The sequence below is a fragment of the Dermacentor andersoni genome, chromosome 4 (assembly GCF_023375885.2).
Source record: "Dermacentor andersoni chromosome 4, qqDerAnde1_hic_scaffold, whole genome shotgun sequence".
Taxonomy (NCBI): Eukaryota; Metazoa; Arthropoda; class Arachnida; order Ixodida; family Ixodidae; genus Dermacentor; species Dermacentor andersoni.
The window spans coordinates 5,519,971-5,540,450 of NC_092817.1; the positions used below are offsets into that span (position 1 = coordinate 5,519,971).

Sequence of the window (20,480 nt, forward strand, 5' to 3'; positions counted from 1 at the left end):
GAGCTTTGAAAAGAACGACGGAACGACAAGGAATTTAACTGCCCCGTGCCCTTTTTCCGCGTCCGCGCAGAACATGCTTCTCGGTGCCCTTTTGACCGGTGGCTCGAACGTGTTTGATGCGTCAACATTGTCCGTGACGACCGCACCTTTCTTTTCGCCGCGCCCTGCCTTTTCGCGCCTGTCGCCGTCTTTGGCTTCGCTACTTTAGCCATCACATTCCGATTCTTGCGGCGCTTCTTTCTGCGGCGCTTTCTCTTTAAATTCTCCTTCATGTCGCCTTCTGGCTTCTCGTGCTGGCCGTTACACATCTCATCGGCCCGGATCGGTCTCTTGCTCGCACAGTCTGAGTGATTATCATTTAAATCGACTCTATCTTTGCCTCGACTGGCGGACAGCTCAACCGACTCTGGCACAATGCAGCAGGCTTTACTCGAGCTATGCAACTCGCACTCTTGCGAACTGCCCTCTACTGCATTGTCCAGCTCACGCTGTGCATCGACACACAGCCCGTCGGTCTCGAGCGCTGTCTCACACGCACAGTCCGAATGATTCCTAATTAAATCATCCATCTCTAGGCTACCTAGACTGGCGGAAAGGCGCACCGATCCCTGAACAATGCAGTTGTTCTCTCGTGAGCTACGGAGCTTGCCATCCCGAGAACTACTCTCAACTGCATCGTCTAGCTGGCACCTCATTTCGGTACGCAGATCTGACTCGACATGGGTGCTCGCGTCTGTCAAGTCCGCAGTATCCTGTACCTCGCTTACGACCTCGCTACCATGAGATGCGACGCACACGCGCGGTAACTGTGCCAATTTGTTCGCAGCTGGCCTAGCTGTCTCTACAGTCCTTTGTTGGCACAGCGCCTCGTCGCTCTCACTCTGGCCTTTAAAGGCCTCTGTTGCCACTAAGGCATCGTTAGCAGCTAGCCCTTACCGTTCGAGTATGACTGGGCCGCTAATCTCACAGGCAATACTTTTCTCGTCGGCTTTTGGCGAAAGTCTGCTAGACACATTCTCATTCTTTTGCTCTGTACTGCCTACAGAATCTTCAGACACGCGTTGTCTTTGTTCCTTTAACTGCTGAAAATATTGTATCTGTTTTTTTAATGCCGCTACCGCTTTCTCGTGCTTTTGCTTCTGTTCTTCTTCTTCCTCTAGGCGTTTACGCTCTTCCTTTTCCTCTAGGCGCTTACGCTCTTCCTTTTCCTTTAGGCGCTTACGCTCTTCTTTTTCCTCGTTCTCTAGGCGCTTACGCTCTTCTTTTTCCTCAAGGCACTTACGCTCTTCCTCTTTCTCTTTAATGCTCTCGAGGAATTCCGTCAGTTTCTCGTCGTCTGCCCCGGTCGCCTCGATCGCCTCAATGATCTCCGGCTTTCTCTTTGATTCGGCAATTTGGAGGCCCAACTCTTTGGCCAAGCTCAACAATTCCGGCTTCTTTATTGCCTTCAAGTTCATGGCTGCCCTTAGTGCTGCTAAACCTTCACTCTATACAACCTTGACGTACTCAAACTTCTGTCAACGGTTTAAAAAGATCACTGCTATGTATTTTCCAAAAATTACATAAAAGCCAAGTGATACCTCAGTGAAGAAAAGCCGTGCACTCACCATATGCAGTCATGATCCAGACACCTTCTTTCCGAACGTTGTTGCTAGGACGAAGAGGCTATGATTTCGTAATTGTCGTCCAAGTTGGGGTCTCCAGGATTCCGTATCCCAATCGCTGCCAGCCAGTTTGTTGCACCTCAGGGTGATCCCTCCGTTAGCAACCAGTTTGTTGCATTTGTAGGCGATCCCACTGCAAGCGACCTGTCTCTCGAAGCTCCACCGACATTACTTATTGGGTAGCGTGGCGTTGTCGGCGAGCTGCAGGCCTCCGGTAGACCATGGCGACCGAGCAAGGGCGAGACGACGTTTTTCTAGTGCGAAACTTGCACTGTTTATTCAAAGGTAATTGAAAGAAAATAAGAAGAGAATGAAGTACATGGTATGAAGTATATGGTATGAAGTATATCACAAGTACATTTCGGAGCCCCTTAAATAGGCTCTCTACAAGCGTGTGGGCGGGATCTTGCTTCCGTCGATGACACGTGACAGGCACCGAGAGAAGGCCCCTCCTCCTGCAATACCCAGCACGGGAAGGAGAAGTCGATCCTTTTTTCGACGAATCCGGCGAGTAGGTCGGGTGAATGACATCTTCGGCACCGTGGGGTCCGGCCAAGAGAAGGTGAGGGGGACGAGGTAAGCGCACACGATGCCACGACCATGAGAGGAGCGGAAGAGGTCACCCGTGGGCTCCGGCTCAGGGGGTAGGGTGAATGACCTCTCCGGCGCCGTGGGGTCCGGCTAAGAGAAGGTGAGGGGGACGAGGTATGGCCCTTGGTGTCCGGCCATACCTAACACCATGTGTCGCGAATCGTCGTTTGCGGCAAGTCGCGCACGATGCACCGTACGACGGATCGCACGCCAAATCACACAATGTGTCTCGTGCTTTAGGCAAGACCGCTGGAGACTCGGTTACAGTCACAACCATGTCCCACTGAAGTGAGTGCATTCTTTTCCACTTTTTCCACTTCCCGAATCCCGCCTGCGTTGCCGCCTCCCGATTCTTGCGGTGAAGACCCACCTCACCCGTTCGAGATCGTATCACCAGGTTAGTAATTTAGTTAGTGTGAGAATGTTCTCAAGTTTATATGGCCGATAAACTACTACCCTTACTTCGTATAGCTGTCTACTAATTGGCTATTATAAAAGATGTTTCCCCTTTCGGCAAAACTGCGGCTTTTTTCATCATTTCCAATATGTGTCCGATGTCACTATAAAGTGATTTATCTACATGTGTATGCCCAGTATGATGCATTTACCGCTAACCGAGCGGTGGTATAGCGCCACTATGACACCGCACGTCTTCGCTGGGTCTCAAGCTTCTTGAACTCAAGGCATATCACCGAACTGCGTTGCCTCAACGAAACCTTGTTGTGCAGACTGTACTCGAAGTTTGTCGATCGCTACGCTATCAGCTCGATTGATATTCTGTGGTGGCCACTATTGGCCTCGAGCTCCACCACTGGAAAAGCTGGCGCCACCGTCGGCGTGACGTGCTATTAGGGATCACGTGGACATAGCGGCCGCGTCGGCTGCTTCGGGAGCGCCGAAGCGAGCTGAAAACGAAAGTTTAAATTCCCTCGTACGCTGCGGTCCTCATTTAGTGGCGAGATTGTCCCGCTTCGAGTGTCTCCTTTACAACGCTTGAAAGCACTAAAATAGGTAGTGGCTGCCTTTGAAGGCGCGCAACATGGTAGGCTACTGCTCGGTGCCGCAGTGCCGGACGTACGCAACGGAGCCCGGTGTCAGCCTTATTCACACGTAGCCGCAGGACAAGAAGCTGCGTGAAGCTTGGCTCGCGAAACATAAAACCGGCAAACAGTCATCGGCTACAACTCAGGTATGCAGCAAGCACAAACGCGAGAAAGATTTCCGCTACGGCGCCGGTTCTGCGATGTTCGGAAAACGCGCACTGAGACGCTCGCCCGACTAATCTCATGACGGTTTGGTCTATGAACTTGTCGATGCTATAGATACTGGCAAGTTCACTGGAGTGGAAATGGAGCGGTAAGAAGCACATTAAAAAAAAAAAACATGACATATGGTCATGCTTGTGTTATGAATTATTACACTGGATTACAAAAAAGAAGCAGCGGGAATCGCACGCTGGGAACACCGATAAACATACAGTGCGACGCAACTTGAGAAATAATATTGAAACGTCCAAGAATTTAGAAGAAAAAAAAAAGATTGAATCGTTGCGACGGCACATCACAGTCCCCGTAGGCGTCGAAGTCGCTACAGTGAAATTATTTTTGAACAGCTCTGATAGCGCCCACGCAACAATGGTTACTTGTATACTGTCAAATTCTCATATTCTGCGGCCTAAAGCTCACGGCACGGTGCGAAAACGCGCACGCGGCGAAAGCGAAACAGTTCGCGGACAAGCATGCAGACGCGCAGTCGGTCGCTGCGAATCTGTGCGATCGCTGCATTGAGGCTTCATTCTATTACGCTACATTTAGTTATAGAAACACTATAAGAAGATGTTTACCATAGTTTGCTCTCAGCGTTTACCTATCTTTCACGCAAGAAGCCGGTTCGGGAGACTCTATCGCGGCGACCGCGCGCAGTGGCGTTCACTGTACGTATTCGGTAAAGAGATAGCGTCTGTAAACGATTCGATGCTTTCAGTTTGCCCAAGATTATTATTTAGACAGTAAAAGCTTCTCTCGTTTCATAAGTACTTACAGAAATGTCCGGGAGAGCTCGCGCGTGGTGTTTTCAGTGAGCGCTGACAGCAAAACTATATGAGAAGCGGGCCGCGTGATCCCTCATACTACGCCAGCGAGCTGCTTCCGATAGGTGGCGACTCCGTAACTCCTCGCCGCCAATAGCAGAAGTATGGGTCAACGAAGAAGGGTATCACAACGACCAGGGCCAAGTTGGAGCAACCATGGTCATCGATATGCCCCCGTTTTCGGCATTGACCGGAATTCATCCTGCTAATGGTTGAATTATATGGGGAACAAGCCCAAACTGGACGTGAAACTGAACGCAATCAGCGTTGAGCTCTGATCATCTCCGGCTGCCTTTGCGGACATAATTTTATGGCATTTGATGGCTTAGTTTGGTAGGAACTATATACAGGCCTTGTAACTCCTGTTGTGCACCAGTTTGAGTTTGACGGATAATTACTATGGCTCTCTCAAAAGCGACCAATCAGATGAACAAAAGTACTGCCTAGCTAAACCTCTCTGAACGCCGCGTGCGATGCGAGAGTATAGTTAGCCCCGACTGCGTCATGGTTCTGCAGCTGATGATGATTTAATGGCATCCCTTTGAAGCGGCGCGGTAACAAATAATTCCGTAGCCTGCTTGAGTTAATAAGGTATGCTATACATGTTGCTCATTCTAGCATTTTTGTCATTGTCGTCTTCCCAGATGGCGCGACAATGTAGCCATCTGGGCATGCGAACTATGCGCGATTGAGTATAGGTTTCTTTCGCCTACACAACGATACCAATGTGAATAGCATTAAGAGTGCCTTGGTAGTAGGGTTGCTAAGGCAGACTCGACAATATATTTTGACATTTTTTCGTAACTTGTGGCTTTAGCAAGTGATCCCCTTTAAGCAATTTTAAAGACGGTAAACGTCAAAACGTGTACGTCAGTGCAGTACAATTTTGAGACGCTGAACATTGTGTAGTGACTCAGTAGCCATTGGATTAGCCAGAAACTGACCGGTATAAAAATTGAGCGGAAATGTTTTCTCGTCGAACGCTTTCTTTTTCTGTCACGACTTCCCCCCTTCGTTCCTGGACTATTTCTCTATGATTCTTTGTGGTACATTGGGCACAGCGACACCGCAACGAACATGTGGTCCTCAAACTCCTTCGTTTTTCTCCTTCAGACAATACCGTGAATCCTGGTGGCGACCCAGAGAAAGCAGCATGTTTCGCAGCTTCCACAACAAACCATCGATGGGAGTATAGGTACGGAATTCTGCGACGTTCCATGGGCTGACCTGTTTGCCGACACACGGGCATATCAACTGGACAGCTATCATACTGTGATACCAGGCTACGTGACGTCATGAACGACTGACGCCTGTAAAGAGAACAGCTTACAACATTGCGACATTGGGCACGGCGGCACTGCAACGAACATGTGGTCCTCAAACCCCTTCGTTTTTCTTCTTCAGGTGAGAAAATATTTTGGAAAATGCTATCGCAGTGATGACCCCTTTCTTCTGGTGCTGCCTTGCCCTCGGCCAATGTGTTTTATAGTTAGCCGTTGTTTCGAATATTTAAAATTGACGTTGCTAGTGGATGGCGATACCGAGAGCAACCCTGGACCTGACACACAGGCGATCTTGGTAGATATTCGAAATGTTGCCTCTTTTCTAAATACTATCAAAGAAGAAAACAAGAGAATCAATGAATCCTTAACAGCTATACATGCCACGCTCGACAAGCTTGCACTTCTAGAAGATATAATTTCTGCTGAAGAAAAGGTATATCGCATGGCTAGACAAATCGATGAACTTGAGAAGAGAAGCAGGCGGTCTAATTTAATAGTATTTGGCATTACGGAGACCGAAACAGACTACGGCTACTCTCGAGGCGGAAATTACCGGCAAACTTCTCAGAGACACCCTCGGGGTGACAATATCGGGCTTTGAAAGAATTCACCACCTCGGTGCAAAAAAGCCAAACAAAATAAGACCAGTAATATTCAAGCTTGTTGACTTCAGAGACAAACCCAAAATACTCAGAAATTGTTCGAAACTAAAAGACTCAAGGTATCTATAGGCGAAGGCTTTTCAACGAGAGTACGGAACATAAGAAAAAATATCTGGGTTAGCAGCAACACAAACAGAGACAAGAAATGGTTGCGCTCCACTTTGACAAAATTAAAATCAAGGATTATTTATTCACTTGGGATGAGGAGACGAACACCAGAGTCACAAAAGACTAAGCAAAGCACGTAACCGCTCACCCTACCGTCATTAAGAGGAAGCTCGGGTGCTCCTGTCTAAATACACGTGAAAGGAGAATTCGTTTTTCTCGGCAACCACTGCACCAAATTTTATGACGTTTGTTGCATTTAAAAGAAAAACTTAAGATCTAGTGACTGTTGGCTTGGAATTTTTGATTTAGGTCGTAGAGATATCATTAAAAATTAGCAAAATATGAAAGCTTTCAAAAAACGCAACTATCAAGTTTACAACTCTGTAACTCAGGAACCACAAATGATAATGCTATTCTGTGAATTGCATCCAATAGAACATCTAAAGCGGACAAAATTGATATGTTGCACATGAGTCTCAAAAAATGTTGTAATATGGAAATACAGCTTTTGCAGAACCCTTGTAAACAACGTAAAAAATTCACGTAAGATGTAAAATGACATATCAAATTTGTCCGCTTTCAATGATCTAATGAATGCCGTTCACGGAACCACGATATCTGTTCTTGATGCAGAGCTATGAGTTTGTAAATTTTGTGCTTCTATTTTCCTCAAACTTTCGCATTTTTGAAAATTCTTGCAACAAAATACAAGCCCTAAATCAAAATTCCACTTCCAACAGTCACTAGATTTTAACTTTCTCTCTCAAATGCAACAAATGTTATTAAAATCGGTCCAGGGGTTATCTCAGAAAAACGTTTCTGCGTTTTACATGTATTTGAATAGGCCGCGTCGGAGTTGGGCCCGAGCTATAGCTTCCTCTTAATATCAATGCCAGAAGTGTCGTAAACAAGGTGGCCGAACTGGAAGCATTCCTTCTTGAGCATAGTCCTGATGTCGTCACTATCACAGAAACACGGCTCTCCCCACTTATATGAATCAGCGATATCTTTCCACCGGCCTACGCAGTGCTACGCAGCGACAGAACACGAGTCGGCGGAGCTGCAATTTTAGTGAAAGACGACATTCAGGTAACACCCTTCAGGCACTTTCGTGTAAGATTAAGAAGACGAACTTATCTGCTGCGGTTGGAACACTGTATCACGCACCTAACTCAGGAGTAGATGGGTTGCAAGCTTTGACCGAATATATGCAAATTCATCTTAAAAACACGAAACGAATCAGTCTTACTGGAGATTACAATCTTCCTGACATAGAATTTGAATTGCAGTGGGCACACAGAAGTAGCCTCTGCAGAAACACTGCTCGAGATAGCATTCAACTTCGGTTTACGACAGATAATTCGACAACCCACTCGCATCACTTCTACAAGCTGCAGTATTCTGGATTTGATATGGCACTGTCCTTTCAGACAGTGCCACCTGGGGAAGTATTGGACGTTGTATCAGACCATAAAGCAACTAAATGCTCTATGTTACTGCACTCACCAAAGCGTAAGAATTAGCTTTTCACGAATGTTTTAGACTGGTCCAATATCATGACGTCAGCACTATTGATTTTCTTGAAAGCTCTTATTCGGCTTTTCTTAATGATTCCCAAAACAATACAGTTCAAGCAGATGACTTGTGGCTATTTTTAAGAAGATTGTTCAAAGCTGTTTGACATCATTTGTACCCGTAAGAAAAAATAGAGTGCATAAAAAGAACCCTCCTTTAACCCGTGATATAATGCACATGAAACGTAGGATTACAAGGCTAAGAAAAGCTAAAAATAGGTCTGACGAATCTCACTTAACTGAACTAATCCGCAAGCGCTCCCATTCTCTAAAAGCAAATATAAGAGCAGCTAAAGATAGATATCTTGATGTTGCTTTAAATAACTTTATCAAAACGGCTTCCCATAAATTCTGGCAATATTTGAACTCCCGAACTCGTAAAGAAAACAACCTACCACACACTGAAGCTTTAAAGAAAGCGAAAATGTTTAATTACTATTTCAACTCTGTTTTTACCATTGATAATGACGTTTTACCCTCAATAGGAACCGATGAAGGGACTAGAAGGGAACCAATGGGCCAGATAATTATTACGGAATAAGGGATCCTTTCACTGCTTCTTAACATTGATGAGAAGAGATCCAGTGGACCTGATGACATTCCAAATACTTTTCTGAAAAGATACGCCGAGTGGATGACCCAATACCTTTCACTTATTTATCAAAAATCTATGAACACTGGTGAATTACCGCGTGAATGGAAAACTGCTCAGGTTATACCGATCCATAAATCTGGAGATGCTACAAATCCCTGTAACTATCGGCCGGTTTCTTTAACCTGCACTGTTTGCAACATATTTGAACATATCATACTTAAACACATCATGCGGTTCGTCAACGACCACAAACTCCTATGTGAAAATCAACATGGCTTTAGAAAATGCTGATCGACGACAACGCAACTAACAGAAACAATCCATGACCTCGCAACCTCCATGAATAACCGCGGACAAATTGACGTTATCTTTCTTGATCTATCAAATGCCCGTGACCAGGTATCGCACACTATTTATTCTGGAAACTTGATATCTTATTTGGTAATTGCAAGGTCACAAAATGGATTAAAGATTACCTTTCAGACAGGACCCAGTATACTCAGTGCAACGGTTACTCATCCGAACGCTCACCTGTTCTATCTGGAGTGCCGCAAGGCACAGTACTAGCTCCTATTCTTTTCCTCATTTTTATTAATGAATGAGCTGAGAACTCTGATGTGACAGTACGCATGTTCGCAGATGCTTGCATAATATATAAAGAAGTCAACGATACTACAGACCAAGTTATTCTGAACAATGCACTTAGAAATGTTGCGAGCTGGTGCCGATCATGGCAGATGAATATTAATCTAGATAAATCTGTCTGTATGACAATATCAAGAAAAATGAAGCCTCTGACGTTCACCTATGTTATAGATCAAGTACCGTTAAAAGTCGTTGACCATTACAAGTACCTCGGGGTAATTATTTCCGCAGACTTAAAATGGGATAAACAGGTGTCTTATATTTCAGGTAAGGCCTTTTCCGCTCTTTGCTCGCTAAAACGGTCACTTCGGACTGCTTCACCAAGTACAAAACTATTAGCATATACATCATTAGTTCGCTCAATTCTTGAATATGGTATTATAGGTTGGTTTCCGCTCACGAAAAGGTGTATTGATAAATCAGAAGCAGTATAAAGGAAAGCAATTAGAGTTGTGTACAAGTATCGACGTCGTGATTCGCCTTCTGAACTCCTTGGTCTTTTCACAATAAACAAACGTGCAAAGCTTCTACGTCTCAAGTTCGTATTCCAGCTCTTAAATGATGAAGTAAACGGAAATAGCCGACAACTGGCTATTGTTCTCAGACACCAGGCTCACTAGAACAAAACATAGTGGACACTTGAAAGAGTATAGATTCCCCAACGATACATTTAGGTTCTCATTTTTCCCACGGACAATAGCAGAATAGAATGCACCACCTGAACACGTCGTTGGTAGTAGTTCAACCGATATGTTTGTCTCAAGACTAACGAATTATATTTCTCTACTGCCTTCGCTTGAAAAATTAAATGTATGTATCGGTGTTTTTCATGTCAGTAATTGTACGTGGTAAGTTTTTTTTTAATATGTTTATAGTGCTATTAATACCTTTGTGTATACGAATTGCCCACATTGACATGACTTGCAGGAAAGTGTCTGTACTGCCTACGTTCTTTGTCCACAATATTTGGAATTGTTATTAACATAAACTGTTAAGCATGTTTGATACCACTTTCACAGTTGTATTTGTGTCCCGACCCTGCTACAGCCTTATATATAAGGCAAGCAGTATGTATTAAATAAATAAATAAATAAATAAAATAAAATAAAACCATCAATAAGAAAAGAGAAGAACCGGGGCAGCATGTTCACACAACGAACGGGAACATTACTTACTTTACTGAACGGACGAAGCGCACAGCGAAACAAAACTTACCGCATGTCTTGCCGGGCAGTTGGTTGAATGTGATGTTGCGCTGCTCGCAGGCCAACTTGAAAGCAGCGAATGCATCGCAGTAGCAGTAGCCATTTCCTCGACATGAGCACATCTGCTCGACGCAGTTCTCGAAGAACACCCACGGGTTTTCGAGGCGCCTGAAGCAGGCCTGCAGGTTCTTGTTGTTTCTTTAAGAAAGAGGAGTCGCAATTGCACATTTCTAGCACCGTCGAGGTGATACAAAAAACCGCTGAATAGTGTTTGCTGTGAGCTCGCTCATTGCACGCAGCACAAGTGGTTTCCAGCAGAACGTACTGGCACGGACAGCAGGGACGACTACACAAGATGGACGGGCAACTAAATGTTTGTTATTCGTAGCCCACAAACTTTATACCACGAGATAGCCAGTTCTCTTTTTTTTTCGTCTCTTTCTTTCTGTGTGTGTTCTGCTGAAAGCCATTTGCGCCAAAACACTGCACATTCACTATATAACCTAGGAAATATCAATACATTTGGATTTTTAACATACGAATGTTTCTTCGCAGCCCTCAAATATGGCTGGCATGCTTAAAGTGCCGAAAGCATGAAGGATATTTCGGAGGCAACTTCAGTTTGATGTCGCTTTCCTTCTGCGCGTCTATCTTACGACGAGTTATCACACTGTGAGTCTGGTCCCAACGTAACGGGCCACAACGTAAAAAAGGGACACTAATGTAGTTAAATAGTAGTAGTGTCGCCCGAAAGGCGGAGCATCGATAGAGATAGCAAATTAGTGCACAGCGAGCTGTACAGCTGCAACGGAAAAAGAATGGCACAAGTGAATCATGACCGGAGCGAAAAAATTGCGACACGCGGCGCTATTGTTGCCGAACGCGCTGATAGCGAGATTGCCAGGCATATTCCATTTCCAAAGCGGGGGTGGCCGGCAGAAAGCAGCCCATCCCGACGTTGCCCCATCGGATATTCAACATCTTAAAAACACGCTTGTGCATTTCTTATCGGCCGAACCATGCGCCGATGTAGCTGCGCACATAATTTCGTTTTTTTTTTGCGCTGGCGTTGCGAGCAACGGTATCTTCATCGCAGCTTTCCTTTAAAAGATTTGCTGGGCGATGCACTGTCAAAAGTAGCGTGTGGAAGTGCCTACGTCACACGACAGCAAGACTTTAAAAGCAGGTGTAGTTCGCATGAAATTTGCCAGAACGACTTTAGGATGCCGCGAATCGACAAGGAAACAAGGGTCCAAATCTTAACCCTTGTTCAAGCTGGGCGGACAAGGAGGAGCGTTGCTGCGGAGGTTGGGTGCTCGCTTGGAAGCGTTACGCGGATTGTTCGAGCTTTCCTCCAAGAGGCAAGGATTGAAGACGCGGCTCGAGATGGGCGCCCAAGACGGACCAGCGAAGAAGAAGACAGACTGATTGTCGCCGCTGCCTGTTGCGACCCTTTTATAACAGCCAAGGAGATACGGCAGGAACTCGGCCTTCAGATATCGCTTACTACTATAAGGGGACGCCTTCGTTCAGTGGGGCTCCGCAGTAGAATGTCTTGCCAGAGGCCACTTTTGACGCGACAAAACAAGACGCTGAGATTGGAGTTTGCCACAAGACATCTTTTCTGGACGACTGAAGAATGGATGAATGTAGTGTTCACCGACGAATCTACCTTCAGCAGCAAGTGGGACCAACAGCGCCGTGTCTGGCGGCCAGACTGTGCCCGGTAGGTCATGTGCTTCCGTGTATAAAAGGACAGGGAAGCAGCGCTTGCCTACGTGTTCTTTCGTCTCACATATGTTAAGAACAAAATGGCCGAATGTTTATGGCAGCTGCTGCGGTGGTCTTTTCATTTTATTGCATTTCTCTACGCCTGGCATATTTTAAAACCTGTTGCTAAGAAGTTTACTTTTCATTTAAATCCTACAACGCGAATTTCTGAAAGAAACTGTTGAGCTGCTGCGTAACAAGCAAGACGTGAGCTTTGTTTTTTGTTACAGGTTTGAACCCGAGTATACGCAACACGTCGCTGCTAGCGGCCGACGATCCGTCAATGTGTGGGGTGTTATAACATACCAAGGGCTTGGGCCGCTCATCCGGATAGATGGAGCTCTGACAGCATCAGCCTATGCAGACATACTCGAAAGGAACTTAATTCCTTTCATCCTGGATGGCCCGTTTCCGGATGGATGCTTCATTTTTCAGCATGACAGGAGCCCCATCCACACAAGCAGGTATAATTACTTGCAACCTATATGCACTTCGCACAAAAGAACTGGCAAACTTTTTGCTCACAATTTCTAAATGGATTCTATGAATTGATATTAGTGCATTGAAATGGAGGACTAAGAGTCTGTTTATTTTTAAATAATATTCTCAGTTGAGGCCTATATGATGTGGGCATTCTACCGATGCCTTTTGGGGCTAATGAACATGTGTTTGTTGTCATTTAACTTTTTTTTATCTTTATTCACTTACAACGTTATTTTCTGGCTGATCCTTCAGAAAAGTTGTCACTATAATTTTTTTCTGTTCATAAGATGTCGAGCCCTAAGGCTGTTATTTTTTCCGAACGAGTAGTTTCGTTCGGTATTTAAGAGAGTAATGCACCGCGGTGCTTATGCACAACAGCGTTAGCTTTCAATTATTGCACCCTCATAACTCCCATGTGCTGTTCCTATGTTTCTGCTAAGCAAAAAGCTTCCCAGGCTTTATGATCTCAAAATGTCTTCTTTTTTTCTTGTTAAGGATCGTGCGGCAGAGGCTTGAGGAGCTGTGCATTCAGGAGCTTCCATGGCCTCCAAAAGGAGCGGACTTCAATATTATTGAAAACGTGTGGGGCCTCATGAAGCAGCAACTGGCAAGACGGCAACTGCACGGAGCGTCAGAAGATCTGCTTTGGGAGGCTGTGCAAGAGGAATGGACGCGACTCCAGGGCCTGCCTGGTATTGCGAGCACACTCTATGCCTCACTGCCCGCACGGGCACGCAATGTCGTAATGGCTGGTGGAGCTTTCGCCCGTCACTAAGCCACTAGCCTGGAAGGGATTTCTTAATTTATTGACAGCTGTCAATTCATTTTATACTTTTCTTTATTTCACGTTCTGTGCTATAATGTTAAGGACATTGAAAATTAAGGACAAAATTTGGAGCTCAAGCTGTGCTGCGATCATTTGTTGCCAAAAAGTAAACTCATCTCTAGAATGTGCATGTTCATGCATGGTCCCCTGTATCTTCACTAGCGCTGACAGCCTTTGACAGTCTATCGTCCAGCAAATTGTGGGCTTTGAGGGAAACGTTCGCTAAAGAAAATGCTGCCGGCCAAAACGCCAGCTCAAAAAAAAGAAAAAGAAATGAAGTCATCTGCGCGACAACGTTGGCGCATGATTCTAGCGATAAGCAGCGCATAAGCTATCATTTAAAATGCAAGCTTTCGTATGGGCAGCTTTCTGACGACCACCCCCGCTTTGGAAATGGAATATGCCTGGCAATCTCGCTATCAGCGCGTTCGGCAACAATAGCGCCGCGTGTCGCAATTTTTTCGCTCCGGTCATGATTCACTTGTGCCATTCTTTTTCCGTTGCAGCTGTACCAAGTAAGCATAGTAGTTTTATAGGTTGTATAAAGATGTAAACAGGCAAACTAAATTAACAAGCATGGTGTCGCGCACGCGCAACCAAACATGAGCACATCTCACTCGATGACCGCGGAAACTCGCTGTCAAACCGCTGGAGTGGGGAAGCCCGGCCGCAGCAGCGAGCGAATTGACCTTCGTGCTGCGTCTCGCATCGGCGCGAACTAAGCCGCAAAAACACATCGTGCGGGGGACCGTTTCCGTCGCAGATGACTTTCGAAATACAGCGGCCCACGGCCACCCGGAGTAGAACGCACCCCCCGCCCCCTCTCGGAGCTCTGCGCGCGACGCAAGACGGCGCGCTTTCTCTCCTCGCTTGCGTGCGTGAGATTGAGCTGCGATCGCCGGCTCACCTTCGTAGGCTTTCGCTCACACGTACAGCATACGGCACGCGGCGCCGATTTTGTCTCCCTTCGATTTTATACGGAGCCTCACAACGACGGCGACAGCAAGAAATGCACCTGGAATGTCCATATAATTGCTATTGCAACATTAATGGCTCAAGGCCTACTTGGGCAAATGTGTTTCGACCACTCTCGCAGCGCGGTGATGTTGTAGCTTGAAATCGCGCGCGTATACGTCGGGCGAGGCCAAGCCTCGTAAACATGCTCCGCAGGTCGACTGCTTAACAGATGCATCAGCGTGGTCGTCGCCACTGCAGCATCGGTAACTATCATCCTCGTTATCATATGACAAGAAAAAAGCAATAATATTGACGCGTATAAATTGTTTATCAATTACCTGTGATCGTTTTGCGCCGGCTAACAACTGTTAGAATGTTATCGCTCGGCGCAAGACGCGCCTTCATGTACGGAAACTTACTGGAATGTCATTGATTATATAACGAAATAATGTTGTATAACCAGAATGGTTGCTAGCTGGGCTAGTTGGTTCATTGCATGTTATGTAAGAGCGCGAAACATAAGGAAGGGACGACGATAGAGACCGAGTGAAAAGAGCGCTCACTCGGTCTCCAGCGTCTTCCCTTCCTGCACGCTGTTACATCAATTGTCTAATCAGATTGCGTGCGCTAAGCAAATAGAGGTGTGTACTTACTGGAGTTTACGAAAGCGCCAGCGATTACATTGGAATGCACGATGAGTCGCGTATGACTAGCGGCCGGACACACTTGACCCGTAGATCAAGTTTCGACGACCGGCGACCGTATTCGCCGCTATCGTTGTGCTTTGAGTGTTACTAGTTTTTTTCGCCATATGTTCGCCCTATGAACAGTTAATTTTATAGCTAACTCCTTTGGCGCTACTTCATTCTTCGCCCTTACGACAACGGGACAATATTATAAAAAGCCACCGCAGCAGATTATCGGCGCCAGCGTGAATTTCCACTGGTGTTTTGAACGACTTGTATTAATTCAAAAAAGTGAGAAAAAAATGGTAAGCAACCCTAATCTTAGACTTAGATGTTTCTTGGTGCCACTCGCACCTCGGCGTTGGTGTTCTTTAGGGTCTCTTTAGGCGAACGCAACATACGAACCGAACTCGGAGGCAACTGCTTTTCATTAATTAGCTGGTTAAATGTCATGCAACCTTTTTGTGTGTGCCGTCCTCAGTAACGTCATTACTTCCGCTTTATACTACCTGGTTTCGAGGATGGATCCGATCCGTTGCAGACTATCCCTTCCTGAAGCCAGCCTGTTCTCTTGATTGTCTGAATTCCAGAGTTGCCCTTATTCTATTGGAAATTATCTTGGTGAATATATTATACAATACTGGAAGTAAGCTAATCGTCCTATAATTGTTTAATTCTTTAACGTCTCCCTTTCTGCGGATTAGTATAATGTTGGCAATCTTCCAGTTCTCTGGGACCCTTGAAGTTACGAGACAGTTCTTATAGAGGGCCGCCAGCTTTTCAAGCATGATGTCTCCTCCATATTTCATTAAAGCGACTGTTAGTCCATGTTCTCCTTCAGCTCTTTCCCGTTTCATGTCTTGCAAGGCCCTTCTAACTTCATCGCTAGTTATAGAAGGAGCCTCTGTAACCTGTTCATTACTACATTGAATGGAGGTATCGTGACTGCTTTGGGTACTCTACAGATCAGTATAGAATTCTTCCGTTGCTTTTACTATATCTTCGAAATTGCTGATGATATTACCCTGCTTATTTTTCAGTGCGCATATCTTCGCTTGTCCTAGGCCAAGTTTTTTTCTCACTGATTTCATGCTGCGTCCATTTTTACTGCTTCCTCAGTCTTTCTTACGTTATAATTTCGAATACCTCTTATTTTCTCCTTGTTGATCAGTTTTTACAGTTCCGCGAGTTCTATCTGATTTCTTAAGTTGGACGCTTTCATTCCTTGTCGTCCTTTATTATGTCCTTTGTTACTTGCAGGGCTTACGTATTGCTTGTCTTGGTCAGTTACCTCCCACTTGAATTGCTGCTTCTGAAGCCAACCTAGTTACAGTTTCAATGAAGGGAAGAAGAAGAAGAAGCCGAGGTGCGGATGTCTCTTGCATCGGCTCCGTCGTTTTTGAATATTTGTGCAGCCATCTTTACCACCATCACGTATTCAAGCACATCACTGGATTTGTGAAGTCACCGGGAATAGGCGGACACCTTTCTTTAAGGTGGGACTTCCATTTTCAGACTTTACTAGCCTTTCGTGGTGCATCGAACGTGTGCGGCTAGCAAGGCCCAAGTAGGCCTACTAGCCCCGCCGGGCCGCAATGGCAGAAACGCGCATAGAACATGAAGACACTACCGGATTAGAAGAGAATGAGGAAGATCTAGGCTGACAAATTGTGACAAGCCGAAAATCTCGCTCCACCACAAGCATTGCTGGCGATGGGAAAACATCGCCGCAGAGCCAGCAAGAGCAAGGCAACAGCAGAAAGAACAAGGGACCTACAACCACTACGTTCAGGAGCCGGATTGTCAAGGCATCATGGATGCCCCAATTGCCCGAGGAGCACAGCAAAATCCTCATTGCCCACGAGGTGGTCTCAACTTGAGCAAAGTTAGCACTACAGCGATAGGCGTGGCGATTATTGGAGCATCGGGCCTGACTCCGCAACAAGCCCGAGAGGATGTAGGTTGCCCTAACTTCACGCAAAACATCATGGTAGTTAGTACACCAGATCCCAGTCATGCTGCCAGGTATGTGCGAATCAAGTCAATCATTATAGTGGAAACCGAATATGAAGTTAACGCCCACGAGACAGCTCCGCATACCACGTGTAAAGGGGTGATTCGGAGAGTTGACCTCAGAGGCAATCAGGCCACGATAACGACGAACATTGTGCGTGACTTTAACCCACTGGCATTGGCAGCCAAACGTATTAAATTGACGGGCTCGGTCATTGTTCTATTTGATGGGCTCAAGGTACCCAATTATGTCATATACGGGTCGCCCCTTGTTAGGTGCTACCTGTATAGGAAGCAGTTTGATGTCTGCTATGCTTGCGAAAAGATTGGACATCGATCTGATGTATGTCCAACACCGGACGTGGTACAGTGCAGAGGATGTGGAAACCAAACCCGGAGTACAATCACGTGTGTGCCTAACTGCAAATTCTGTGGAGGGGACCACCCAACTGGGGAAAAAACTTGCCGATAGCGGTACCAAATTCCGTACGTGGTGTGAATTCGACGAGGAGAACGCAAAAGATCTGCATTGAGGGCGACTTCGGCTCAGCTGCAATGGGAGGCCCAAACGGGCACCAGGGGGCGCACGCGCTCAAGGAGCCCCACACGGTCAAGACGCCGCTTGCCGTCGAAGGGCAGAAGCCGCTCCAGATCACGTGAAGTGCAGGTGCGCTTCGAAGGAGGAGGGCAGACGCCTGGCGACAAGACGACATCTGGAACAGCCTGGGCCGACCAAGTGAAAGGTACTGTGAGGGCTGCGGAGAGCGGTGCGGAGCGGCCGGTCGGAGATAATAATGCCAGGATAGAACAGCTGATTAAAGAAGTAACATATCTGAGAAAGGCAAGTGAAGAACTTACTAAGCAGGTTGTAGCACTTCGCAAGAACTGGCAGACTAGTTCCACAAAAGTAGCAATAGCCAAACCGGTGAATAATGACAACAGTCAGGAAGAAGAAAACACACCAGCTCCAAAGAAGCCGGCAATAAGTCCAGTAGAAACGACAGTGTGCTCTGCTTTGGAAGAGGTCAAGGAGGCGATTAAACAACTTAGAGGTGCCATAGATAAAACTACCTTCAATGTTGATAAGTTATGGAAATGGAGACTGACGACTGAAAAGATGCTTACCAAAGTAGAAGCGCAAGGCGAGCACGACGGATACCTATCCTCAGAAACAGAAAGCGTCAGATCGGTCCCTGGCGTGTCGGGGGTTTCTACGAAGCGTACTCTAGCGTGTAGCAGTAAGGCGGGTTCTATACGCAATTGCTAGCAGGGGGAGCTTCACCGTGTGGCAATGGAATAGCCAAGGAGTTCATCACAAAAAATCACCTCTCATGCAGTTAATAAGAACATCTCCAGATAAACCGAAAATAATTATGCTCCAGGAAACCTCGGCGGATGAGATCAGCCTATCCGGATACAAAGCGACATGCAGGGCAGAGAGCCGGGTAGGGGGCTAGCCACGCTCGTAGATAAGAAAGTGCCATACATAGAACATGATTTGCGCCTTGGACTAAACAAATTAGAATACTTACTTGTGGAAATAATTTTGAAATGTGATAGAAGCAAACCGCAGAGCCTCTTTTGTCTCAATGTTTATAGCAGCCCTAGCAACATGAGACAGTTTGAGGGCACTTCTTAATAAGACTATGGCTGTTACTAAGCACGCTCCACTCATTATTGGAGGGAATTTTCAACGCCCCACATCAAACCTGGGAATATCGCTGGAATACTAAGAACGGGGATGGACTCTGGCACCTAGATGCAGATCTAAATCTCTCCCTCATCACTCACCCAGCTTATCCCACTAGGTGTGGTAGATCTGCATGCAGGGACTCCACCCCAGACCTTACTTTTGTATCAAATTTAGCGAACGCTGGCTGGAATAACTCCAATATTGACCTGGGTAGTGATCATTACATATTACAAATACTATTGGAAACACCCAGTAATGAGATAAAGTGTTTTAACTGCATTGGACTGTGATCTTTTTCGGGAAGCAAGGAAAAGCAGAGCTGAGACAGAGACAGGACAAAAGAAAACACTCCAAATTTGGACCACTCAGCTCAGGCAAGATGTAAAGGCGGCAACGAAGGATATTACCACAGAGGAAGATATCGAAATCATGGACAGTAGGCTGGTGCACTTGATTGAAGCCAAACAATCTATGTTAAAAAGATGGGAAACGCAACGGCTGAAGAGGAGACTCAGGAAGCGCATAGCATTGTTGAATAGGGAGATTCAAGAAGACTCCAGAAATTTACAGAAACAACAATGGGATGAGCTTTGTAATTCCATAGATGGTCGACTCAAGGGAACAGGGTAGGCAAATTTTCCGAAAAAGATCGATTTTTTGTTTTTGTGCAATTTAAGATCTCTAGTCTTTCCTTAACATGGCCCAGTGTTTCATTTGCGCGCACGCGAAATATTTACCTCAAAATCAACATTTTTCGAAACCTAGGCAGCACCCAGTCACGCCCCCTTTGACACATGCTCGGGATCTTTGCCTCTGCTAAACTGAAAAAAAAAAAAAGCTTTTTTCACCGCCTATTTTTTGTCACGTTTAGCGGAATGGCTGTCACTCATCTCGCAACAATGAAAACCTAGCTAGCATATTTCACTTAGCCAAACGAATCCTAAGACGCAGCTGGATTACTCGCAACGCGCGGCGTTTTGCTCGTGCTTTGGCGTGTTTTCGCGGACAATCGAATTTATTTGTACTTTGCTGCTGGTTATTTAGCAGTAATGCAATGACGAAGCCAAAGAAGTGCTTTAAAAAAACGTCTCTTCCACGGAAACCGGCATAAGTCGGCCTCCAATGACGCCAATTCTCCGCAACACAATCCAGGAGTGGGCGCCACGGCCACCACGTGAGCGTCTGTATCGAAGCTTTCGCGCTCGGCGGAACGCTCGAAGCAGAACGCCGGTGTTTCAGCAACTCTCAAAGCCTAAGCTTCTCCAGAAATGTCTCCATGGAAAAACTCAGAACGCGAATGACGCGTTCAACAACGTTGTATGGGAGCGCGCTCCGAAGAATATCTTTCTTGGCCTCAAGACGCTGAAAATAGCGACAATGGATGCTGTGCTAACTTTTAATGACCGCAGCATTGCTCGAGCCGACATTTTTAGGTCATTCGGAGTTTCTCCAGGACGGTTCACAGTCCAGTGGTTGCGCGAAGTTGACCGGCGGCGACTGTACTTTGCAGAGAGGACTACACGACTGGTAACTAAGGAGGCCCGGAAAACAAGGCAGCTAGCACAGAAAAGAAGTGTTGACTATGGAGGGGACTACCAGGCTGGTGGCTATTGAAAAAATGCGCCAGGATTTGTTT

At 46.1% G+C, this 20,480-nt stretch overlaps 1 protein-coding gene across 1 annotated transcript in view; it reads right to left on the reverse strand.

The window, feature by feature from the left end:
• The window catches only part of LOC126536037 (sushi, von Willebrand factor type A, EGF and pentraxin domain-containing protein 1-like), a 279,450-nt gene that overhangs the window by 22,523 nt on the left and 236,447 nt on the right, over positions 1-20,480 (reverse strand). Inside the window, exon 33 of the mRNA XM_072287493.1 lies at positions 10,427-10,614. Within this exon, the coding sequence (XP_072143594.1) occupies positions 10,427-10,614 (188 nt within the window). The remainder of the gene's footprint in view (positions 1-10,426; positions 10,615-20,480) is intronic.